This window comes from Pavona decussata, unplaced genomic scaffold (genome assembly GCF_977016875.1).
Source record: "Pavona decussata unplaced genomic scaffold, jaPavDecu1.1 SCAFFOLD_272, whole genome shotgun sequence".
Classification (NCBI taxonomy): domain Eukaryota; kingdom Metazoa; phylum Cnidaria; class Anthozoa; order Scleractinia; family Agariciidae; genus Pavona; species Pavona decussata.
In genome coordinates, this window is record NW_028145674.1 from 978,452 (window position 1) to 1,005,096 (window position 26,645).

Sequence of the window (26,645 nt, forward strand, 5' to 3'; positions counted from 1 at the left end):
TGGTCGATATTGCTCCGAAACGCTTCGTCCCGTTTCCACGTGTTGTAAACTGCTTTGATAAATTTTGGCTTGGGCTCTTCACCCGAGCGATACGTGCGGCTAATGCTGTACCAATAGGATTGTTGTTTCAGTCCCTTGGCAAGTGTTGTCTTCTCTGGATGCCCTGCTTTAAGTATCGCCAGGGCCAAGCTACGGCGGCTAATTCCGTGGTTTTGTCTGGACTTCTAAAAAAAACAGTGGTAGGGAACAAAATGCATGAAACATATCATTGTTGGTTGATGATAGATCAAACATGAAACGAAAATTATAGCTCTCCTACTTTAATTATAAGGTTAAAGTGGGTTTTCCCTAAGGGAACTATGACAAATTAAACTGTTACTTGAATTAGTCTGCTTTTTTATAGCGTTACCTGTCAATCACAATTATTCGAATGTTAAAATGTTTACTTGAATTTTGGCGTTGATACAACGCCATAAAATACAGTGAATGGCTATAAGATATCATATGCAATTTTCCAAACCTCGAGATGGTCGATATTGCTCCGAAACGCTTCGTCCCGTTTCCACGTGTTGTAAACTGCTTTGATAAATTTTGGCTTGGGCTCTTCACCCGAGCGATACGTGCGGCTAACGCTGTACCAATAGGATTGTTGTTTCAGTCCCTTGGCAAGTGTTGTCTTCTCTGGATGCCCTGCTTTAAGTATCGCCAGGACCAACCTACGGCGGCTAATTCCGTGGTTTTGTCTGGACTTCTAAAAAAAACAGTGGTAGGGAACAAAATGCATAAAACATATCATTGTTGGTTGATGATAGTGTGACAAGATATGAGCGTGACAAGCCAGACAAATTCGGTTTTATAAACATTCAAGGTGTAGTTTCATTTATTAAATATAGCGATGGACCTAAAACAATTCTTTTATGCATGAAACATGAAGTGCCAAAACATGCTTTCTATTGCTTTTGTTTTTATAGATCACTGAACTTTGTGCCTATAGTATCCTTCCAATACGGGCTAACAAGTAATAGCGTTATGCTATGCTTTATCCGCCAACCTATTGCACTTTGTTAGTCTTAGTACCGAACGTTATTATACTGATCAAACATGAAACGAAAATTATAGCTCTCCTACTTTAATTATAAGGTTAAAGTGAGTTTTCTCTAAGGGAACGATGACAAATTAAACTGTTACTTGAATTAGTCCGCTTTTTTATAGCGTCACCTGTCAATCACAATTATTTTTGAGAGATGCAAACAAACGACAGCAACATTACTCCATAGGAAAATGCTTTAAAACACGGCAAGCGTGCCCTCTTTTTGCTACAATTTCCATGCAAATGTGTTGATTTGTCATTGAATTTTCCATACATGTCATTAATTTGTCAAATCACCCTGCCGTTACCGACATTTACAACAATACTCCACAAACGCTTGTCTTTTTGAATAACAAATACCTCCACAACCTGTATAAAAAAAGTTGCTGAAAAACGTTGTTATAGACAATGTTCTTAACCTTGATTGATCAACATTTTTGTGACATAAAAGAGAACATAATTTGGAATGTGGAGAAGGAGTTCCCACCTTTCTATTTGCAAGTGTCTCAACTTTTACTGAACTCAGATTAAAGTTTTCGAGGAGTACAGAGGACAACTTTGAGCACAGGCTGGCCAAATAATACAAAATATTGCCTCTGTGCTTGCACGAAAGGATCACGTGTAACTTGTCCAGGGAAGGGAATCAAGTTGTACGTTAACAAAGAACTCTTGTGGCTTCTTTACTTGCTTTGTCTCCTTTTCCAGAATTAGCGGAAGACGCAGGAGAGCCACTAAAGACTTATCTTCTATATAAAGGGCAGAAACCAGAAAAAGACATAAGCCAAGGAAATTTCGGGTATCAAATGTTCCTCATACCCCTGCTGACATCATTAATTATAATATGCTAATCTTTCCTTGCATCAAGAGAGCAGATTTTAACAGAGAACACCACACAGCTATCCCGGCACACTGTTGTTTTCTTGATGTTCATTTGCTGCACCATCAGTTCACTGGCTCTTGCATAATTTTTGTTTGGCAGGAGATAATACCTGCCGTTGGCATTAGGAATTTGTGTTGACAAAACTCACCATCATACACATCTCTGTCTTTAGAATCATCATCTTGATCAAGAAGTTTTAAGTCCTTTGGAATTATTTGTCTTTGATTCAACGTGATGTAATATTTTTGGTCTTAGCTGTAACAGCCTTCTGGGGCGGGGGATGCCGTTTTTCAGCATAGACTCACCTGCCATCAGTCTTGGAAATTCATTACAAATCTGCAATAGAATATGTTTTAAACAGATTAAATAAAAGGTATTATTGCTTCAAGTTTTTATCTCTTCAAAGCAAATGATACTCACAAACTACAGTGAATGGCTGTGAAACTTCATGCATGTAAAACAGGGTTAAACCATATGCTTGTTTCTTCAGTTCTAGTTTTTCATTTGTATTTAATATGTAATTATCTCTCTTTTTTGCTTTTTAGATTCTTTTTTTTTCCAGAGTTTATTAAAATTGTATATTTCAGGACTGACATAGGCATGGAAAAGGGTTGTTATGTTACATCATGTCTTCATCCCAGAATTGGGTAAGAGTGAGACATGCATGCATGCATGCTAAAAAGAAAATGTATGTCTGTCAGACTGTGTTACAGATCAAGGGCAAACGAAATATGCTTTTGTCTCCAAATACTTCGTAACAAATAACAACTCAAAAAGTAACGTTTTTTTGCTTAAAGGGAAAAAACCGTAAATCTTTAATGGAATCTTGCATGGCAAAATGTAAAATTTGAAATAGGTGCCTGGGTTGATCATGCTATTGCAATGATTATAATGATGATTTGTATAATAGCAATAGGTGATACCTGATACATACCTCTTCTTTGTCAAATAGACAAGGATATTCCCACATCACATCTTTCACGGGTCTTCTTTCTTCATTGATGTACATCTTTCTGAGCGGGTTTGTGAACTCCATTCATTCCCTAATACCACTCTTATCTTTTTGGAGCCAGGTCTTATGTATTTTGTGTGACTCTTCGTTCTCCCCTCATTGGGGAGGTTACTGCCAATGCACAATGCCCCTCTGTAACTCTTCTTGACTTTAGCTTTTGCTTTCTGTGAGCCATTTTCCACACTCTTTTTGTCCTTTGGCAGCAGATGATACAACTCATTTTTGAATTTGTTCGTCAAGAAGTTTAGCCACAAGTCCTGTTATAAATGTGTAATGTTATAATTATCATGTTAGTGTACAAATTAGTAGCATTAGATCAACTCTCTACAATTGTTGACCCACATCCTCACCAATGTCACAGTCCCACATCCACCCCCCCCCCCCCTACCCTTCCCAATTTCCACTTCGTCTTCCAAATAAAAAAAATGTGTACATCACAAAATTTCATCTAAGGGATCAGGCACAAGGAATATGTGATGACATGATATTTTCCATGGTACCAGTTCTTTTCAAGTAGAGGGTCACAACAATCTTCTTCATTCTCGATACCTTTCTCATAGTACATTGTAAGACCTGCTGGGATATTACGTAATAGTAACAGGTTGTTGGTATTAAGTGATCTGTTACAGTTATATTCCAAAAAAGTCGTTATAATTCCATAATTACCCATATTTTTTATTTTTTTTAATTTTTATTCTCTTGACACACAGAATAAATTACAAATAGAATAGAAAAGATAATAAATAGCTAATAAATAGATTACAAAGAACAATGTTGCAACATAAACTCATATCTAACACTGTGAATTCGAATGTTAAAATGTTAACTTGAATTTTGGCGTTGATACAACGCCATAAAATACAGTGAATGGCTATAAGATATCATATGCAATTTTCCAAACCTCGAGATGGTCGATATAGCTCCGAAACGGTTCGTCCCGTTTCCACATGTTGTAAACTGCTTTGATAAATTTTGGCTTGGGCTCTTCACCCGAGCGATACGTGCAGCTAATGCTGTACCAATAGGATTGTGTCAGTCCCTTGGCAAGTGTTGTCTTCTCTGGATGCCCTGCTTTAAGTATCGCCAGGGCCAAGCTACGGCGGCTTATTCCGTGGTTTTGTCTGGACTTCTAAAAAAACAGTGGTAGGGAACACACGTTAGACTGAAATACCGAATACCGCAACAAACTGTGGAAAATGTTACCTTTCGTGGCTTTTCGGCTTGTCCTGGAATTTTAGATGACCACCTAAAAAAAGGAAGATCTGAAATTTTACCGAAATTTGCGTGATCAAATTGAACACTCAGATATAAATTAAAACTGCCAAAACTCGTAAACGCTCAAAAAGTATCTGTTATTTCTGAATTTTCTGCGTGTTAAAATTGGGTTGACAGACCTGCGCGATTCCCACTGTGTGTCCGTTGTGTTATAAAAGCCTTTTTAAATTCATCAATACCCGGAGTACCCGTACTCTTGCGTGTAACTTGTCCAGGGAAGGGAATCAAGTTTTACGTTAACAAAGAACTCTTGTGGCTTCTTTACTTGCTTTGTCTCCTTTTCCAGAATTAGCGGAAGACGCAGGAGAGCCACTAAAGACTTATCTTCTATATAAAAGGCAGAAACCAGAAAAAGACATAAGCCAAGGAAATTTCGGGTATCAAGTAGAGGGTCAGAACAATCTTCTTCATTCTTGATACCTTTCTCATAGTACATTGTAAGACCTGCTGGGATATTAGTTAATAGAAACAGGTTGTCGGTATTAAGTTATCTGTCACAGTTATATTCCAAAAAAGTCGTTATAATTCCATAATTACCCATATTTTTTTAATTTTTATTCTCTTGACACAGAATAAATTACAAATAGAATAGAAAAGGTAATAAATAGCTAATAAATAGATTACAAACTACAATGTTGCAACATAAACTCATATCTAACACTGTGAACTCGAATGTTAAAATGTTAACTTGAATTTTGGCGTTAATACAACGCCATAAAATACAGTGAATGGCTATAAGATATGATATGCAATTTTCCAAACCTCGAGATGGTCGATATAGCTTCGAAACGCTTCGTCTTGTTTCCACATACTTCCTCTCTTCACTGAGAATAGATGATCTAAGTGATGAGATTTCACAGAATTTGAGTGAGACTGAGACCCCATCCCTAGAAAATGTTCCTAGATTTCCAATCACAACACCTGTAGGCTTCTTGTGGGAATTCGTGTCACTTCTTCAGCCTCATTTACTAATCCTTCCGCAGGTCTGTTGTTCATTGAGAGGGGGTCACTTTCAATGTATGCTCCAAATTCCACAGTGATAACACTACTGAATGGAGTTGTAAATGTGCTCCTAACTCCTTGCTTTTCGGCGACCATTAGGAGAGCAGAAGATACAGTTTCTCGAACAAATTCTTCGTTTTCTTGCAGTCCCGAATACAGTAATCCATAACCCAGGACCTTTCTGAGCTCTTCACCACTCAAAACCTTTTCTCTCATGGCATCCAAACAGTCCTTCGCGAATTTTCCCGCGTGTTTCGATTTCAGTCGAGGTCATGTAGTCTTTTCAAGCTCTTGCAGTGCTTCCCTAGTCGTTTTTTCAAGGCTTATCGCAACAGTACTTGAATTATTGTACTTAATTTATTCTGGTATAGATGGAGGCGTCTTAGATAAGTTGTAGTTAGGTTTTGAGTTTTGTTTAAGATAGTTGTTATTTCAAATTTTTATACTCTTGATGGATTTTACCGTATTAAAATAAAGATTTATTCCATTTTATGTATTCCAATATTATAATGCCATCTTGTCTCCACAGGCCAGGGTTCAGTGATAACGTTCTGCTCACAGTGAATCGTCAAGTTGTTTCAAGAGCTTTGTGGCACCCACTGGCATTTTTGTTAGAGTAATAATTATTGTGTGACTGACAAAGCAACAAGTTTGTAGCAGCTGTAAAGTTCAACGTAACATGTCAATCAAACCTCGGGATTATCAATTAAAGCCTAAAGACAAAAAGACATAATATAGTGAATTATTTGACAACAATACAGAAGCCAACTTAGTAACCTTCATGATATTTGTAGTTGTCCCTGGTTTTTGCCCATCTTCCTTTCTTTGAAATTGTTACTATTGCAAAGTACTTAAAACTTGATATAGAAAAAACGTATTGATATTTTACTGAGAGAAGTGACATACCTGTTATTTCATTATTATTAATGGCCTGTGTGACTTTGGGTACTTTCACGCCAGGAATGTACCCTATTGGTTCCCATGTATCTCCAAGGCAAGCATGGACTAATAAAGCATATTCATCTCTTCTGTTTACCGGTTTAAAGCCAAGTCTGATTAAAATTGTCTCCTTATTGATCTTTTTTTCATTGCAGCTCTTCAAAGTTCTCTGAAAATGCTCAAGAAATGAGCTGCCTTTCCATGTGAAAGTTTCTGTGTATAATTCCACTGTTGGCGGGCATTCGGTGCAAATAGCGCGTTCTGCTTGAGCCACTAGGATCAGCAAAGTCGTGATCGTCTTCTCCCTCTTCTTCTTCTTTCTTGTATTCCTCCTCTTCTTCACAAATGTTTTCTTCGTGGTTATCTGATAAAGAGAGCCTCTGAATCTTGGAAATGGCCCTTGCTTCAGTACATGACAACAATAAAACTATCCCCTTCAAACTAGAGTTCACGCAGTTACAAATCACCTGACTCAGGTCGAGAGGAGGCATAAAAGAATCAATTGGAGGAACGGACGACGGCATCTTTACTTTTACTGAACACTGCGAGGCAGTCAAGGATAGATCTGTTATTTCAAAATCGCAGATCAGCATCACCTCGCCATCATCTTTGATTTCAACTGGGTGAATCTGCAAAATGAATTTGTTTTGGTAAACCCGCGAAAATATCTCGCAGCATTTAAGTCGCACTTAAGGACAGCAAATTGGCTACGACATTAAAATATCATTACCTTGAAAATAACGCGAGAGATAACCTTGATTACATAAGGCGATACCATGATTGCACTGAGGGAAAACAACCATCCGCCGCTCCAAGAGCGTTCTAGGAAAACTCACATGCCAAAACAAACATGTGACCTCTCACGCGAAAACGTTCCTTACGGTTTGCCGTTTTGAAACGGATAGCCGTTCGTAAGCCGTTCATCAGCCGTTCGAACGGGATGGGATGCCGTTCGAACGGCTTGAGCTATCCGTTCAAAAATAATTGGGAGCCGTTCAAACGGCTGGAGCCATCCGTTCCAAATAGATTGGGAGCCGTTCGAACGACTTGAGCTATCCGTTCAAAAAAATTGGGAGCCGTTAGAACGGCTGGAGCTATCCGTTCGAAAAAAAATTGGGAGCCGTTCGAACGGCTGGAGCTATCCGTTCGAAAAAAATTGGGAGCCGTTCGAACGGCTTGAGCTATCCGTTCAAAAACAATTGTGAGCCGTTCGAACGGCTGGAGCTAAACGTTCTGTGAGCCGTTCGAACTGGATGTTCGTGGCGAACGGCTGGCGATCTGTTTTGAAAGCGTAGCTTACAATTTCTTTGGAAGGGATGTTTCAAGCCGTGATCAGTCATCGCACTGCGATCAGTCAAGAGTACATCGGACAGACTAAAGTTAGTTTGGTAAACGCTTAAAGGTTCCTGATATAGCGTGTTTCCCCTCTGCAAGTAAAACTCTGCTTTGTTTAGAGCATGCTTGCTAAACCAACAATACTATCGCGTGGGATAATAACAGTATAAACAACATTCATCACGAGCTTTGTAAATATAAGCATTGTTTACAAATACCTTCATGAATAATCACGGTTCTTTTTCTACTCCTCAGTCATTTTTACTTACGTACATTCGATTATCGATACACATTTTTTATTCTAGATCAAGTTTATTCAACTAGTTTCCCGAAAATGTTTTGACGTTTCACAGTATGCAAATATCAAGCGATTTTGATTGAAATCAAAATGGAATCTCCCGAGGGAATACGCACCGTCGGCAAGATGTCAATCCGCTCATTACCAATGCAAACACAAACTCGTGTGTGTCATTCATATGCTAAGTTAAAAACAATTACTCTCCATTTGTCCAATAAAAACTGTAGAATTTCGATCCGCCGTACGCTATGAAAGTGTATAAAATGACTAGAGTAGCGACCAATTGTCACTCGATCTAGTCTAGCTCGCGGTTTTTATCAGTTGTGCTATCACTTGCTACTTGAGATCAGTAATCATGTCTCTCAGACTGCTGTGCAAACAGAACAGGCGTCCTTCGAATGCGTTGTTTCACTTCCGGCAAGAGCAAAAAACCGGGATCGCACCAACTCGAATAATCATCGAAAAACAACTGGATTTGACTGTAGGAATGGTGGTGACTGTCAATTGGGATGGAGAAAAAGTGGAAGCGGAGATCCTGGCTTTAGATGGTAAGTTTCGCTTAGTCCATTCTAGTTCAAATTGTTGGATTCCCTGGGCATCAGAGGTTTTTCGTGCGCGCTTCCCGGTTTCGAGTCTTTAAAGTGACCTGCTTTTCTCGTGGCTTCGCCGCTCGTCTCCTCGGCCTTCGGCCGAAGACAAGTTTTTCTTCGGCCAAACAACGCGAGAGAAATCTCTGGTACCCAGGGTAATTGAAGGAATGTAGTTAACCTAATTAATTACCTTTAGCTAAGGTTTTGCTACATATCGAAGAATCTTTTGTTTTGTTTTTTTTTTTACTTTAAAGTTCCTGACTCAAGGAAACACTCTCGGAAACACACTCTGTATTCAGCGCTATGTAAATCTGATTTATTATCATTATTGTTGTTATTATTATCACCGTCATTAAAGGACATTCAATTTTGCTTGTAGATGACGTGAAAGTTCTAAACACGAAGGATTTAGAGTGGTCTAAACAAAACTTACCCGTTACTACGAGCCCCGAGTCGGTGAACGCCGAAGAGAAGGAAAGTAATGAGCTGGCCATCAAGCCTTCCAAAAAGAAAATGGTGCGCGCAAAAGATGTAAGTATAGCTTTTAACCTTACTTTAACATTCATCTTCGTTTAACTGTTTTGTCTGACGCGAGTTATATATTGACACAAATTCACAAAATAGTTCCTTTCTTTTCTTACTAAGTGATTTTTAGTAATACACTATAATTGATGATCGACCGCGTGGGTTAGTCCGATTATTACTAATTACTACATGCAATTATTGTGAAATCTCAGCCGATTCGCAACACCAGTTATCTATGACGCCCTTTATAGTAATCTCTTTAGTTGTTTTAGCAAAATAGTAATCAGTATTCAAGTCAAACATGCCAACTTCAAATGTGCGAGTTTGTAGGATATAGTATTATAAAGTTGTGCGAAACACTCACAAGTAATGCTTGACCGGTCATTGTAACAATTGATAGTTCACTAGCATCGCGCAATCTGGTACCTTAATGGACCACGGCAATAATGACTAACGCCCCATTCACACCAAGGGTTAAACGCGTTTGAAAGCTGTTTAGTTAAACATAGTTTAAAATTGTTTCCTTCATTAAAGCTGCTTTTGGATTTTTGTCGACTACAGATTAGCACAAACGAAACCATAAGTTAAAGTTCACTTGAATCGTATGTCAAAGCCAATAGTTCAGCTTTCTGTTGCCAATTTTCATTTTGTTAAACTTGGTTTAATAAAACATTGGTGTGAATGGGGCTTTATTAGTTAGTAAAGAAAAAATCATTCAGCGCTTATACTTGTACTTTACCGCAATAGGCCTTTTCATGGTTTTCGACACTATTTTGACGAGAAGGCAAACACGTCTTGAAATAACAGTGTTGTGTGGAAATCCGATGTCAAATAATTTCCATTATTTAAACATCGCTTCTGAAAAATTAATGAATTGGAAACTTTTGGCACTAGGAAAAAGATTTTTTTGCTATGTAGTTTCTTAAAAGTATCTATCTCACTCTAATGACTTGATGTTTTATGTCTCAGGCTGTTGAAGAACAAAGTACAGAGAGTGAAGCGAGACGTCCTTCAGATCCCTACGAACAATTTTTAGCGGCGCAGAAGAAGCGGAGTCTGGAGTGGAAGACCGAACGCGAAGCAAAGAGGGCCAAAGCACAGTCAGTAGTCCCAACAGTAAAGCAACCCGAGGCGAGCAGCATTGACCGTGAAGATCGACAAGAGGACCTCGTCGCTCCCTTGCGCCAGCAGCTTGCCAACAAAACAGAGGAGTGTAGAGAATTAAGGAACAGATTGGAAAACATTGAAGCAGTCAACGCTCGGATCCTCAAGAACCAGATGGAAATGCAGGAAAATCTTCTTATGGTAATGTTTCTATAGTTCAAATTAATTCATAGTTCTTCGCGTTTCCTGCGAGCAGTTTCTTACTTGTCTTGTTACACTCTTCTTACCTGAAGAATTTATTTTACAAGAATATCGAGGCTGAAATTGGCGAAATTTTAAGAATATTTTTAGAATAAACCTGAGGCTAAGACTTTGAAAAGAATCTAATAAAATGATTAAAACCTGTACAAGCCCAATGTTCAATGCTAATGACAGTTCGATGGCTATAATCTAAGACTATTTATTAGAATATTTTCAGCCTAACATCGGCAGAAAAATAAGAATATGCAGTACAATATTCTTATAAAAAGAAAAATTGTAGTTAAGCAACCGAACAAGTTCACTCAGATCAGTCCAGACCAGTCTTATTATGTCTTTTACCATTGGTTTGACACCCAAGAAACGACATAATCAGGAGAAGTTTATATTTCTCTAATCCACGCTTGCTTTTCTGTTGCAGCTGATGAAAAGAATACAGGAGTCTGTTTCGGGAATTGAGGAGAATATGGCCACAAGTTCTGCTGTGTCAAACCTTGAAAGGCGTCTTGACGTACTACAGGAACAGGCCGCTGAAAATCAGTATAACCTGGTAAGAAATAAATTGCGAATGTGGAAGGGTTGCTGCTTTGGACGCCCTTGTACTGAAAAAACCTTTCGTCCATACATTACTATAGGGAACTCTAATCGCCATGCGACAAAACATTTTACTCAAGAGGAGCACCTCACACAAACGTTTTCAATTGCTTCGGCAAGAGAAAAGCAACAAATAGAAAATGTCACACCTCCTTTCAAAATACCGCATTGTCAAACTCACTTCTTGCGCGTTGATTAAAAAGTCTAATTCAATTGCTTAAGGGTTTCCTTTGTGGGTCAGCATTCAAGATGCCGTGATAGCCCACGATGTTGATAAATTTTGAATTGACTAGTTCGGAACAAGATCACTTGACACCCAGTTTCTCCCTTGTATGTGTATCCCGGCCGTAGACAGCAACTCAACGCGCAACTTTCCACGGGCTTTTAACAACGGTTTTTTTTTTTTTTTTTTTTTACCAGCTTAATGCCCCATCCATTGTTGCACCAGACCATGAAACCCCAGTGAAGGACAACACTGAATCATCAGAACAGAGCCAACACCTGACGACCATCAATTATGATACTCTGTGTGAACTTCGTGAGGACGACTGACTTACGGAGCTACAATCTGCCACAAAACAAGGAAGCGCTTCCCAAGAAGTTGGCGAGGAGTTGATCAGCACATGTGTTACGCCGACCAGAATAAAGACCATTCAGCGCGTCCTATCAAAGCCAGAGACGGAACGACACTTGTGTGCCTTGAAGCTGCTGCCACATTTTTTCAGTAAAGAGGAACTTGCGGAAAGCAATACTGATGGCAGTCATGACAAAAAATGCCTGGACAGTGTCAAATTAAATTCGCTGAAATTATTAGTCTTCAGTAAATTTCCAGTGAGCAAAAGCGAAGAGAAGGACAAAGCCTGGAGGAATATTAAGGGAAAAATTAACTCCAAGTGTCGTGCTACCCGCAAAGTTTTAATGTCAGACTTTACTCCCCCTCGTTCATTGTAATCAATTTCATGTATGCTTTTTTTTAAGCTTAAAGAATAAAGCTTTTGTAAGGTTAGTTGTTCGCTTGGTTTTCAATTATTGGTGTTCCTTTCGTGACAAAAAAAGTTTGCTCGATTCTGTTCTGACTTCGCTGGGACTGCAGGACATTTCGTAACAATGGCGGGATTTCCATTCTTAATTTCGTGTCGCGCGCACTGAAAGCTAGTCTCAAGAACGCCTGCGTAGGAGACTAGCTGTTAGTGCGCGCGACACGAAATTAAGAATGGAAATCCCGCCATTGTTACGAACTGTTCCGCAGTCCCAGCGAAGTCAATCGAACAGAGCAAACTTTCGTCAAGTGTGTCTTTTCCCGCGATTTTCTGCGCTCATCGCTGCAAATCGCCAGTAAAGTCAACTAATCAGGTTGGGCGATTTTGTCACGAGTTTTCAAAACGCTCCTCGATTGAGCCCGGGAACAAGGTTGAAGTGCCACATCGTCGCGATCGACGAAAAAAATCGCCAGGTGTGTCCGTATCAATCGGCAAGCGATTTTCGCTGACGATCAAATTCGCCGCGATCGGCGTATAAAATCGCAAGGTGTTTGGACTCACGTCTCGAACGTTCGAGTTTCGAGAGTGGGTCCGAAATTGCGCTTTCCTGGTCGCCAATGCGACTAAAAATTTTGCACTGGCGACCAGAATTTCACAACTAGTCGCCAACGGGCGATTAACTATTTCATGCCACGATCATTATACAAACAATAACTTTGATTTTCAGCCAAATCGATGAAAATGAAATTCAAAGCCGCCCGCCAATTGGTCACTTACCTTTTACCTTTCCACTGCTTTTGAAGTATAAAACCGATTTTCCTGTTATTATAAATCTATCACAACGCTTCACAGCTCGAGCAGTGCGAAGCTTCGCCGCCATGTTTTTTGAACGAGAAATGCTGCACGGTTGTGGCCTGGTGCGAACAACATGGCGATCCGTCGATCGTCTTGACAGAACGCGAAAGGAAAGATCGTTTACGGTTTTGAACATAGAGTAAAGAACCAACCAGCAGTTTTTCAATCGGGTACATTTCTACTCCAAAAGGTAGAGACAAGAGAAGGTATAAAGTTGACTTGAAACATTTAGCAGTCTTAAGAAACTGCGTACTCGATTCGTTCGTCGTGGTTTTTCAGTGGTAGGTGTATAAATCGCCATTGCGGCTCCCAAAATTGGCGACCAGAATTTTCCATCTGGCAACCAAAAATTTTGGTTTGTGTTTCGCTTCGACGGAAAAATTTTATCGACACTTTTTTTTCTGCTTTTTGGCGACCACATTTTTCCATATGGCGACTGAAAAAAAAATTTCAGTCGCCACTTGGCGCCTGCCTAAAAAAGTTAATTTCGGACCCTGGTCAGACGCGAGAATTGAGAAGCAAATCAAATATACAAACTCGAAAAGAAGAAACAACAATAGCCGTTCGCACACAATTCACAAAGTGTAAATATTGGTAGTTGGCATCAGCCCCCAGCGCGAACAATTTTATTGTCTGCTTTACAACGTTGAATAACACAACGACCCGGTAAACCAGTTCACTTGGTGTTTGCAGTTGTATTTAATTTTCTGTTTACATGCATACAGGCAAACCAGCTTCAAAATACGGTGAACGAGACCGAAAACGAATAGGAAAGAACTGCGTGTTATTGTTATCGCAGCACCGACAAGCGTGTGTATTGAATATTCACGCGTACGCGTGCCGAAGGACATCACAAATTAATTAATTTTTGGCTCGCGAATAAATTTGCCTGAAAAAAAAAACCCTTTAATTAACTTTAAAGATCCAAGGCAATTCTGCGAGTGAACGGCTAATTAAAATAGTAAACTAAAACTTCGGAATAAATTTCATTCGGGGTCGAATGTTAGCGATACTCGATTCAATCGGGGCGAAGTTATTGAGGTAACAATCACACGAGACTTGAAATTCACTAGTTGATTATCTCGTTTAATTTAAATCTAAATCTTTAGTATACATGTGTCGCTATATCATGATAAATCATTGTACTATGAGTCAAAGCTCAAAACTCATACATACAAATTAATGCAACGATAAAAACTTGAAGTTTCTAGAAATATAACGCTTCTCGTATACTAAAATAGAGTTCAAGGTGCTGGTGCAACCAGGTCCTCCGTTCCAGGCTTGCAAAACGGCCTGATCTCACGGAATAGATACTCCTTTCGTTCTTGGCTCAACCCTGCTGGATTCAGTTTGGCTGGCAGCTGTGAGGCAGGGGGAAGGACTGCGCGATCTTTCAATAGCATCAAAGACTGTTCGGGAGATGAGTGAAGCTCTTTGAAATAAACTCTACCGGGTTCGTCTTTGGAAAACCGAAAGTGGTGGTATTTCTTGATATTTGGTACTCTTTTAAAGAACCGTTCAAGAAAAGAAGACCAGTTATATACTGGGACGATAACTGTTCCATCATGTGTCCCAGCAAGCTGTACTTTGTTGATCCCCGTGCTTGATGACTCTACCATATTAGCAAATTCATATACTGACGATATGTAGTTCAGTTTGTATGATTTCTTGATGATGCCAAAACAACGATCAGGACCAAATTTCGTATGTCCAGCAATCAAAAATGAGTATCTAACAGAATGATGAAGTTGAAGTATTGTCCTCCAAGCCAAGTACCATATAAAATAATTGTTCTTGTTTTGACCTGAACAATTATCGGCATTAAGATGAACAGAAGTTTCTCCAAGTCCATGATGTTCGAAGTAATGGTGCACGTAACTTATGGTGGTGTTTGCTCCCTTACCGACGTCACTGGCTTCATCAATTAGGTAGTTTACCTGCCGAGGGATCGCCTCGCACATCACGCCAAAAATCGCACACTTACGCGGCGTTTTAAAGTAGATTGGCCCGGGTTGCATAGGGTTGCTTGGTATATGCACCTGTTGTGCAAAATCAAAGGAGTAGTGCATTGTAGTTGTCAGTGAGCACGATTCATGACGCTCATCAAGGTCTATTGGGTCCTCGACTGCCTGAAAATTGCATTTCGCCTCTTCGCAAACCTTTCGATAAAGCTCTCTCTCTGTCTTCACTGAATTCAAATGCTCCTGTTGTGTTTGAACACATTCAGACTTTTCTTCTTCTGGAAGATTGCCTGCTCGAAGTAACTTGGAAGTGTTTTGCTGGCAGGTGAAGCATAAGTCGGTCATCGGTTTCGACACGACAACGTTTGGATAAAATTGTTTCCACAAGTCGGTAAATTTGGTGTAACTTACAGCTTGCTTGTTCGACTCTTCACAGGCTCTTTTAAACGACTTCCATACATTCATTTTAGTGTCGCTCGATGAGAGTAGCTGAATGTCCTCGTTTTTAAAACCAGGGATCCTTCCTGGAAGCAGCACAGCATTTTCATCTGCATAGTTGCTCAGAAAGTTTTTGATATCCTCAGCAACGTCCAGTGGTACCGCGTTATGTGGTAGTCTCTTGCTGTTCCCGTGTATTCGCAGAGAAATACCATGATTTTGATAATGGTCCACAAGCCTTTGAAACCGGGATTTGCTGATGCCGTAGAGGTTCAGAAACATCTCCTTGCAGATGGGTTGAGACCGATAAAGAAAGCTGTAAGGTGGACTTCTTTTTCTTTTTTCCCCGATTGCTTCAATCGCCGTAAAAGCTTGAATGTTTGCTAAGACAACCAAGTCCAGCTCCACGTGAGACAGTTCCAGGCAGTTGTATAGATTGTCTAGAACGCTTTCCTCTGTCAGTTGATCGGAACACTGACTACTTTTCAATCCCCGCCGACATCCGCACCCATCTTGCATGAACTTTTGCACTTTGGCGATGATACTTTCCTTGTTTTCCGTTTGATTACAATCCATCTCGACTCTTGTTGATTCCTCCATTTTGCGATTGTGTGATATATTAGCTGAGTTATCTGGCAGTTACCAAGGCAACGCATTTTCCATGAGAATCACTGAACCGAAAATTAATAGTGATTATGCAAAGTGAAAAATTTGCGGCTTTGTTCTACAATCGATAAGAACCTTGTAATCTATTTGCGTTGAGTTTTTATTTTGCATTACATTGCATCGCAAGATTTAATAACTTCGCATGCGAGTTGCTTTACCATGCCGCGCCGCGCCGCACAGACTGAATTCAAGCGGCAGAGAATTTCGAATCGATTCAAGCGAACTTTTTCTCACTGTGATTGAGCCGTCATAAGTGGAGCATTGATTCTTATAATTAATTTTCACTAACCAAACGCGATATACAGTCCAAGACTAAGTGCGACTCAACGCGGCGGACAAAAATAATGGCACCCACTTCTTTGTTAACTTAAAAAAATTGCTTGCACTCAAGGTAGCGAGAAATACTCGGCACATCGTAAAAATCGTCACTATAAATTGTCCCTGTTAGTTCCGAAGATACATGGTGGGGAAAGCGTCACCTGTGTTCGGAAACGAGATGTTTACAAAGTCAATTACGATTTATGAAAATGGTTGCATGACAATTATTTTAGCAAGAGAACGCAGACTATTTATACCGGCTGTTGTTTCTCCCCCGCAAAAACGAACGCAGAAGACTTATTATTTTCAAAACAGGATTAGATTTATTCTAGGTTTTCTATTCAATCAGTTTTCAGATAAGAGATCCATTTCAGAGATTATCTAAGCGGCGCCGCGTGTCGCGTTTATCTTAATTACTGCAATTTCGTTCGAACGTGTTGTTGATAGTAGCTGTAGTTGTTATTCAGCTGATGGCAGCGAGTCGTTCATTATGTAGCCATTTAGCCATTCAACTGTAATTTTCCAAAGCCGTTCAGCCGTTGGGCTTTTGTCGTTCAAAAAAATTGTTCAGCCGTTCAACCGTTTAACTTTGGCCTTATCGGTTGAAAACTTCAGCCGTTCAACCGTTCTAAATTTTCCTTTAGCCGTTCGAAATTTTTCTAAAGCCGTTCAGCCGTTCCACTTCAACCGTTCTAAATTTTCCTTTAGCCGTTCAGCCATTCGACTTCAACCGTTCGAAATTTTTCTGAAGCCGTTCAGCCGTTCGACTTCAACCGTTCGAAATTTTCCTTTAGCCGTTCAGCCGTTAGACTTCAACCGTTCGAAATTTTCCTTTAGCCGTTCAGCCGTTAGACTTCAACCGTTCGAAATTTTTCTGAAGCCGTTCAGCCGTTCACGGCATCCGTTTTAAACGGCTTCTCTATCCGTTTGTCATCCGTTCGCATACCGTGCGTTCGACCGTTCGAACGGATACCGTAAGGAACGTTTTCGCGTGAGAGGTCACACATTTAAGTTTTAGAAAACGTAAGCTGGGTATCGTTCGCTCTGAAATATTCCTTTAGCCGTTCAGCCGTTAGACTTCAACCGTTCGAAATTTTTCTGAAGCCGTTCAGCCGTTCACGGCATCCGTTTTAAACGGCTTCTCTATCCGTTTGTCATCCGTTCGCATACCGTGCGTTCGACCGTTCGAACGGATACCGTAAGGAACGTTTTCGCGTGAGAGGTCACACATTTAAGTTTTAGAAAACGTAAGCTGGGTATCGTTCGCTCTGAAATATACCCTAAGTCGGTGCAGTACAGATATGAAAGATTTGACTTGCTAAACACTGGCGCTTGCCACGCTTGTTCTTCCAACACGTCTGTGTTGAAATGATGTGACCACGTGATCACAACACTTTGATAATATAGTTGACCGCAAAGCGTCTATGGATAGGTGAAATCTCCTCCTTTGTGAAAGATGTATCTTTGTTTTTAGCTTGATACGAGGCCTTATTGGGCTTGATTCACAAAGAATTAAATGAAGTATGTCAACACTGGTATAGTCATTACATTAGAAAATTAAGGCACATTACTGTTGCTGGTAGACCAGACGAACTCTATTTCCTGCCAAAGTGTGTTGATGCAGAAAACCAATTGCAGGCTGTAGGGAGTGATCAGTTTCAAAATGTGCTTCATTACTGTCATGACTACCAAGAGGAATATCTATACCAGGACTACTTCCAAACCATAGCATCTTTAAGTCAAGTTAGGGATCCAAATAATTGGCAAGAGGCACTGGACTTATATAGGCTGCTTTTAGCTGTAGCACTGTGGTACTGATTGTCCCTTTCCAAGTAGCCAGATCACTTCTGAGTAATTAAAGGGTTTAATGAATAAAGTCAAGGGTTTAATGACCAAAGAAACGGCACTGTCCGCCATCTTGAAGTTGTTTACAGTATGTTCCAATCTAGTCTTGCTCATTCAGTCATCAGGTATGAACACTTGTTTTAGTAAAACGTTTCAAACGTTATCAACTTAAACATGATTCGGCCTAGTGTGAATGCGGTCTTTGACTTATGCACAAATGATATTGATGGGGCTGGATCAAAGCCAGTAACAGGAATTCGTGCCGCCCCTGTGCAAAACATGAGTAGATGATTGGGTGTGATGGTTGGAATAAACTTAATCTCTTCTTCTGTCAGGTCTGAAAAGCTTTCTTGTAACACTTCCAGAATTGTTCCATCTAGAAAAGAAAAAGTAAAAAAACATTTGTAAGCAAAGTGGTATTCATAACTATTTTTCTCTCAATTATTAAACAATAGTATTAAACTCAGCACTCACTGTCAATGAGTAAAATTAAGGGGACAGTTGTTTGCCATCTGGTAAAAAATACATTGTACTGTGTTAACGTTTTTACCACGCCTTTTAACCCCTTATTACCTGAATTAATTTGACAAATTCATATGTATTTTTGATCCTTTTAATTGGGGAAATTCCTTTTCATTGTTTGAAGTATAGCCTATCAATACATATACATTTTCTGAAAGCTCAAATGATACGGAATACATAGATGTAAAAAATTTTGGCTTGTCGGCATTCTGGTCGGTATAATGATTGACAGAATGTTTGCATAAATTAAATTTTTTTTTAAGAAAATAAATTAAATTTGAATTTCACTGTCCCTTGAAGCAATGAATTGGATTGAAAAGTACCTTTCCTGCTATTGAAGTAATCTTATTATATACAGGGAAGAGATTAAGGCAAAGTTCAAGTGAATCTATCAGATATTTCCCTCTCAAATCAGTTTTTTCTTGGACCTGGTATGGCAGCCAATTTGAATGGTGGCCATCTTGAATTTTAGTTGGGACAGGTTTATTTATCACAAAGACTAAATATTGTTCTAATTTTTACTTCAACCTTAATACTTATTAAAAATACACAGTAAAATCAATTATAAAGTCAACCTTTGGCTAATAGTTATGCTTTGTGTGGTAGATCCGGAAACAGTCTCCCTCACACAAGAAGACCTCACAGCGTTCGCAATAGTTTGCTGTCTTTGTGTCTTTGTACTTTCCATTGGGTTTCTTCTCCTCGGCACACACTTTGCACCTCAGTAGATAGGAATTAGGGGTTGAGCGTACGGGAGGTAAGGGAGGTATGACGTCACAATAGCCCAGGAGGGTGACGTCATCTGAAAACAATGGTATAACGGGAGGTTAGGGAGGTAGAACGTCACAATAGCCCCCGGGTTGGCATCATCAAAAAGCGATGACATCATCTAAAAATAGTATAGTGACATCATTGGGGTCGGGATGTTATCTACATATTGTCAACAACTTAAAATTGATCTGGAGTTAAAAGAAGCCCCCGTTGAAAAATTGGTTCCCAACTTGGGAGACAAGAAGAACTACATTTTACACTATCAAAATTTAAAACTGTGCCTAGAACTTGGTATGAAGTTGTGTGAAGTCCACCGTGTTTTAGCTTTTAACCAGGCTCCATGGTTGAGTAATTACATCGCTCTTAACACAGAAAAGCATAAACATGCTGCAAACGAATTCGAGAAAGATTTTTTCAAGCTAATAAACAATGCGGTCTTTGGTAAGACCATGGAGAATCTACGTAATAGAGTGAACATTGAATTGGTGACAAGGGATAAACGACTGCAGAAGTTAACAAAGGCACCTTCGTTTGATCATTTCAAGATCTTCACCCCCGACATCGCAGCTGTTAAAAGACGAAAGCTTACCCTGTGTTTGAACCGTCCAATTTTTGCAGGTTTTACCATCTTGGAATTATCAAAAGTTCTGATGTACTCATTTCACTACAAATATGTGAAGGAGAAGTATGGTTCTCGAGCGAAACTACTGTTTACAGATACAGACTCTCTTTGTTATGAGATTACAACACAAGATCTCTATCAAGACCTACTTGTAACATGCACTTGTTTGACTTTGCTGATTACCCAAGAGATCACTTCTTACACAACACTACTAACAAGAAGGTTTTGGGCAAAATGAAAGATGAGTCCAATGGAGTAACCATCCAGGAATTCGTTGGTCTTCGACCCAAAATGTATTCACTTCTTTATACAGAAACCAACAAAACAGTTGAAAAGAAGGTAGCTAAGGGCGTTGCAAAACATATAACTAAACGAGAGATTAGACATGAGTTCTACAAACAATGTTTATTTAATCAAGGACAAGAAATAGTCTCGATGAGGCAACTTCGTAGTTACAATCATAATATTTTTTCGATCAATCTCAATAAAGTTGGGTTAAGTCCATTCAATAATAAAAGATATATTTTAAATAATGGTTTTGATAGCATTGCATATAGACATTATACAATAAGAAACAATAATTTAGAGCAACATGACCACGAACTGATTGAATTATTAGTAGATTTGTAAATTAGTTTATTGAATTAAGGTTCCGGAGTTGAAACATCTATTTTTTCTTACTTTGGTTTGATATCGTTGCAAGATTAGAAAATATAACCAGTTGGCTTCAAATCTCATTACTTGTCTCTCGTCAACGTGTCGATAATGTAAGGAAAAATAAGATGTGGATCACTCCTGGGGTTTATGCAATCACATGTGATAGTAATTAACGACTATGTTAATAAAACGAAGCAATGGAATGAAAAGGCAGTGTCTTTGTGTTCCTGATATCACAGTCTTCTAAACAAAACTTCTATCTTAGCACTCTTTACAACTCTGTCGAGCGTGCAAAAATCACTTCATCTTCACTTTCTGTGTCTCCAATGTCTATTTGAAGTGGTGATAATTCAATTTCCACATGCTGTGGTAACTGTCTAGACAACCTTGACTTAAACCATTGGGTGATTGATCTAAGTAAAATTATGCTCGCTGGAAAAACAGTAACGTACCAATTATTGTATAGATGTACAGTATTGCGCGATCATAATCTCCCATTTTCATGATCTGTTTGTGATCTGAAGTATTCGGGGTTTGATTTCTTCCAGTGCTTGAAGTATAAGTCAGATGATTTTGGTGATGGGTGGGCGGCTTTGTCGAGAAGACGGTTGTAGTAATCTTTGCGGTGGTACTGGTATAATTACAATCGGCGATTATTGTAATTGGCTTGGGGCTGTAAAAATCTTTTATGTCATGACACAAAGTCGTTAGCTCGAAGATCTATACTAATGAGTTGTGGTAATAGATCTAACAAAGCGGAGATATTAATGCGACGTAAATTGTTATCTCGCAGTAGAATTGAAGTGTAGTTCTCAATCCTTGTCTGTGAATCTGGTATGGATGACCAACCAACGTTTGTGCAGTCAATAACCTTGAAATATTCGAGGCAGTGACACTTCTCCAGGCAAGCATTTGTACTGCATAGAATAGCTAGCAGAATGAGAATGGAGAAAGACATCTTGTATTCTGAAAAGTGTTTGGGAAATTGGAGATTTCCTTTATTGAGAATTATTAACTAAACTAGTATTTTATCAAAGATTTTAATTTCGATAAGAAAAAAACTTTCGGAAGGTACTCAAGTGTATCTCGAGTGAAACGCGCGTAATATCCACGAGAGCTCTCAGGAAAAAACACACCACAATATTTTACCCTTTATGCCCCCAAAGCCCTCTAAGCCCGATAAATTGCATGTTTTAAATCATTTTCGTCAGTTTTAATCAACCTTCCTTAGGGGTAACATGAAGAGACTAAAATGTAAACATTGTCCCATTCCTGGCTGTGGGTCCAAATTTTTAGTAAGATTAGCAAATCATTTAAGTCAGGTACACGAGTTAACCGAGATGGAACGCAAGTATTGGTTACAATTTTCGAAACTACAAAACACCAAGATGGTCCGTGTTTACGAGAAAGAGGGTGAACCTAGAACCATTTTTCTATAAATAAGAGTGCATGCAGTTTAATCAATCATTTAGAAATATGGACCCAAGACTGAAACATCCGTTTCCCGCTTTAGTAGCCGGTCCAACCTGCTGTGGAAAAAGTCAGTTTGTTAAACGTTTACTAGAATCGGGTGAAGACATGATTAAAGGTGCTCCTGAGAATATCATATGGTGTTATGGAATTTATCAACCAGCCTACGATGAAATGCTCAAAACTATTGCAAATATTACGAATATCGAAGGAGTGCCTGATGATTTAGAATCCATGATTAATCCCTCTGTTCGGAATCTTGTGGTCCTCGATGATTTGATGCACGAATTGAGTAACGACCAGCGAATCACCAGTTTGTTTACTAAAGGCTGTCATCATCGAAACCTCAGTGTTATCTTTATTTTGCAAATCATCTTTCACCGTGGAAAAGAATTGAGAGATATGAGTTTGAACTGTCATTATTTGGTTTTGTTCAAGTCTCCGAGAGAGAGCAGTCGAGTTACTCACTTGGCAAAGCAGATCTTCCCCGGCCATATAAATTATATGCGTGAATCATTTCAAGACGCTACTGACGAAGCTTATGGTTACTTGTTTTGTGACCTTAAAGCACAAACACCGAAGGACTTCCGGTTGAGAACCAACATTTTCCCCGGGAGACTCAGATTGCTTATTTAAAAAAAGTATAAAAAGACTGCATCATAGTGATAGAACATCAGTTGAGCATGGCTCAGCGTCTGAGAAAGAACCACAATTTTCTGAAACTCCTTGCCAAGTGTACACCAGCTCAGCGGAAAGTGATTCTAAAAGTTGCCAACAATTGTTTAGTGAGAAGCATTTGTGAGTGCGTGTTAAACGTGCTTAAAGAGACTGTGCCTGTCAGCAAATCAATCAAGAGGAAGCTTCTAGCCCACAAGGTGATGAAAGGTGATGAGAGGTGATGAAAAGCGTTCCTTAGGTTTACAAGACGGGAGCAAGAGAACTGTTGGATAAAAGTAAAGAGAATTGGGGTGTCTTACATTGGAACGAAAAAGGGGAACTCATGTACGAAAACAAACCGATATCTGGTTCTCACATGGTAGACTTAATTAACGATTTTTTGCGTCAGTGAAAAGGATTTGAACCGGTCGGATGGTCAGTTTTTGCGAGAGGACTGGCACGAATAAACATTCCAGAAAACCTAGTACGAAATCTCCTGAAGCAGAGCGCTATCCGAGAATTCAAAAGGAGAGTTAGGGAAGCAACTCCAGATAGTCCCTCTCGTTGGCTTCCTACGCCACCTTCCACCTCCTCCCCCGTGAAAAAGCAAAGGAGAGGAATGGCGAGCCCACGCCCTCTAGTTGTTCGCTGGTTACGATTATAGATCATGACAACAGACATTTTTTTTTTCAATGTAAATCACTTTCTTTATTTTAGTCACTCAATAAAATACGTTAAACGTAATTACATGGTGTATTTAATGAACTTGATGCTGTGCTTTCACTCCTTGTGTGTTTACATGGGTATATTTTTGTAGACTTAGAGGGAAATATTTTTCAATAAAGCGCTTAACAAGAAAATCATTTCGTCGTTTATTTTGAGAAAATCGATGTACAATGGTGCTCATACTATTATTACAACAGCGGAAAAAAGCATAATACAAACAGTAATGACCGCATACTTTAGAGTTAATACTTTGCAATGTCACAGAGTTAAAGGTCCAGCTATTAGAGTTGTTGTTCAAAAAAGGAGTAAATGTTCTTGAATAACTGCTTGGAGGTTGCCCATAGGAATCGAAATATTCTCCCTCTCGATCTTTCGTGAAATAAAACGCAACCCAATGAGATCCGGGCTTGTCACTGGTATCCACATTGGCAATAAACAGGGCTGGGTATGACAAAACATTCATCCGCGGGTACACTCCTTGAAACACGCCACGTGTATATTTATTGTTCTTCAAAATTACCGCTAACTGAATGGTGTTCATTCTAAGATTTCATTCGCGTCGTCTTTAAGCTTATAGACCGGTACTTGACTTGGAAATCGTTTGTACACGGTAAATAATTCTTCTGTGAAGTTTGGGAGATAAGATTTTTCTAATAAGCGCTTCACTTTACTAATCCTCACACGATCTCGAACTTAAAATTTGAAACGAACACGCTTCTGTGTGTTATCACCGTAAAGCGTATGCCACACTTTAGCCTCATTCACCTTAGTAACTTGACTAGGTTTCATTTTAATACTACGGTGATAAGTGTTATTATAAGACTTAACCAGTTGCGGGAGAACATCGATGTAGCATAAAGTGTTTTTATAAGTGAAATATTTATACATTTTGTTTTTAAATGTTGTATTAAATCGCTTGACAACCGAGGCTTTAAGTCCTGAGGTCGTGGTAAAGAACTCGATGTCATTGTCACGCAAGAACTTCTGGAACACGCGGTTGAGAAATTCAGTTCCTTGATCCGTTTGCAGCTTATGAGGTTTACGACTAGACAATAGAATCGTCTGAAAAGCTTTGACTAGTTCTTGACCCTGTTTCGTCTTTAAAGCCACGACCCATGCATACTTGCTGAAAATGTCTATACATGTAAGAAGGTACTTGTAACCCTTGTTGTAACGGCTAGGGTTTTGAACATCACAAAGATCTGCCTGGAACTGTGAGTCTATACCAGACACAATCACTCGACTTCGTTTGTAATTTCTACGAGCCGGCTTGTGTAGTGTGTAAACATCTTGCCGACTTAACCAATCTTGTACTTGTTTGCGAGAAATTTTACTGTTTTCCTCTTCTTTGACTGCTCTGTAAACAGCATCTAAACCACTGAAACTTGCAGGATGGCTTGGGTCGAGGTAAATACTTGCTAACTTTTCCTCCATCTCAGATCTCTGAGTTTTGGACAATTACTTTACCACCGCAGCAAGCTAATACGCAACGAATGCGGTTAAAAATTCATTCGAATCCAAAAGAGGGTGAAGGCGGACAACAGCCCATCACCTACGTCTACCTTCACGGTTGAAGTTGTTATAATTGTTCATTACATGTCTTCACTTAAATCACTATCCTTATAGCTGAGAGAGCGTGGGAACTAGGATATCATAGAGTTCTTTCCATTCCTCATTGGTTAACCCAATTTGTTCCACAAAATTTAAGAATAGCGATAATCCCCCCCCCCCCCCCCCAGTTAACTTCTGTAAAGACTTCTGAATGTAGATTCTTTAACTTGTCGAGCATCGGTCCTTGTACATCAGAGAATTTTTCTTTAAGTGAAGTTATTTCACTTGATGGTGTAACCACTTTTCTCGCTATAAGGCGGTAGACGCAAAACTGGATTTCAAGCATAGAGAGGGTTAAACCCATGTTAAGTCGAATAATGACAAACACAAACTGACTCAGAATTATATAATGTGCACACTTTATTATTTCAGAAACAGACTTTAATTTTAATTTCATTAATCACATAATCAAGTTCCATCAGTTCTTCTTTTCGAACAACATTCTCAGGACATTTTACTTCCATTAGGTCAACCTTCATATCCTCATCACAAGTTTTCACAGCACTGCTCTCTTCTCCACAGGGACCATAGTAAAGCGCATGTAGAATGCGCTCTTGTAGTTGTTTCGATTGCACAAGCTCACCGAAGCTATCCAACTTTAGGGAAGTGAGGTACACGCTGGTCCAAGGCAGCTTTGGCAGTGTGGAAATGTAGGCTTGCCACGATTTTTCCAGCTTGAAACCAAGCTCACTGCAAATGCTGTCAGCTGGTTTTAGTACCTCATTCAAGTTAATTTTATCTCTAACATCATCGTGGTAGTAGAACCAGCCATCTTCACCATCCATCATGAGACAAGAGTCCTGTCTTTGACTCGGGTGGTTGATAGCACAACTATTGCAACGATTCACTTTCTCTTCTTCAATAAGGGAGTCAAACATAGCAGCGTAAGTTAACTGTAACACGTGTCCAACAAGACTGACTATCCGCTGCCATTGTATCTTTTCCACTTCACCCACAACTAACCGAGGGTTAGCGATTGATTTAAACTCACTGATGGTAAATAACTGGTTGGAAGCAATCACAGTTTGTTTCCTACTTTATAGCGGGAAGGTTTATAACTATTTTATGACTATTCTATTTTTAAACTATGAGATCATCGTTTTATAATGAGAGCAAAATACTCCTCCACCCCAATGATGTCACTATACTATTTTTAGATGATGTCATTGCTTTTTTGATGATGTCAAACCGGGGGCTATTGTGACGTTCTACCTCCCTAACCTCCCATTATACTATTGTTTTCGGATGACGTCACCCTGAATGATAGACTTCGTAGCGGTAAGGTTTATAACTATTTTATGACTATTCTATTAAACTATGAGATCATCGTTTTATAATGAGAGCAAAATACTCCTCCACCCCAATGATTTCACTATACTATTTTTAGATGATGTCATCGCTTTTTGATGATGTCAACCCGGGGGCTATTGTGACGTTCTACCTCCGTAACCTCCCGTTATACCATTGTTTTTGGATGACGTCACCCTCCTGGGCTATTGTGAGGTCATACCTCCCTTACCTCCCGTACGCTCAACCCCTAATTCCTATCTACTCACCTCCCTCTTGCATTCCTTTTCTTTGTTCCAGTGCCAAAGTGCTTTCCCTTGAGCCTGTCCAAATCAGGTGTTGGTCTTCCAGGTCCAA

The 26,645-nt window shown here is 39.4% G+C and overlaps 2 protein-coding genes and 1 pseudogene across 2 annotated transcripts; 1 reads left to right on the top strand and 2 right to left on the bottom strand.

The window, feature by feature from the left end:
- Positions 1 to 6,028: 6,028 nt before the first annotated feature.
- Positions 6,029 to 24,824, bottom strand: LOC146455613 (uncharacterized; annotated as a pseudogene).
- On the top strand, positions 7,056 to 11,848 carry LOC146455614 (uncharacterized). The gene is made up of 5 exons (XM_085093973.1): positions 7,056 to 8,379; positions 8,801 to 8,952; positions 9,916 to 10,251; positions 10,730 to 10,858; positions 11,323 to 11,848. The coding sequence occupies exons 1-5, from the start codon at positions 8,187 to 8,189 to the stop codon at positions 11,452 to 11,454; spliced, it is 942 nt and encodes a 313-aa protein (XP_084950099.1). The 5' UTR covers positions 7,056 to 8,186; the 3' UTR covers positions 11,455 to 11,848.
- On the bottom strand, positions 13,807 to 15,964 carry LOC146455615 (uncharacterized). Its single transcript, XM_085093963.1, has one exon. It carries the CDS (start codon positions 15,734 to 15,736, stop codon positions 13,982 to 13,984), a length of 1,755 nt encoding a protein of 584 aa, XP_084950089.1. The 5' UTR covers positions 15,737 to 15,964; the 3' UTR covers positions 13,807 to 13,981.
- Positions 24,825 to 26,645: the final 1,821 nt, after the last annotated feature.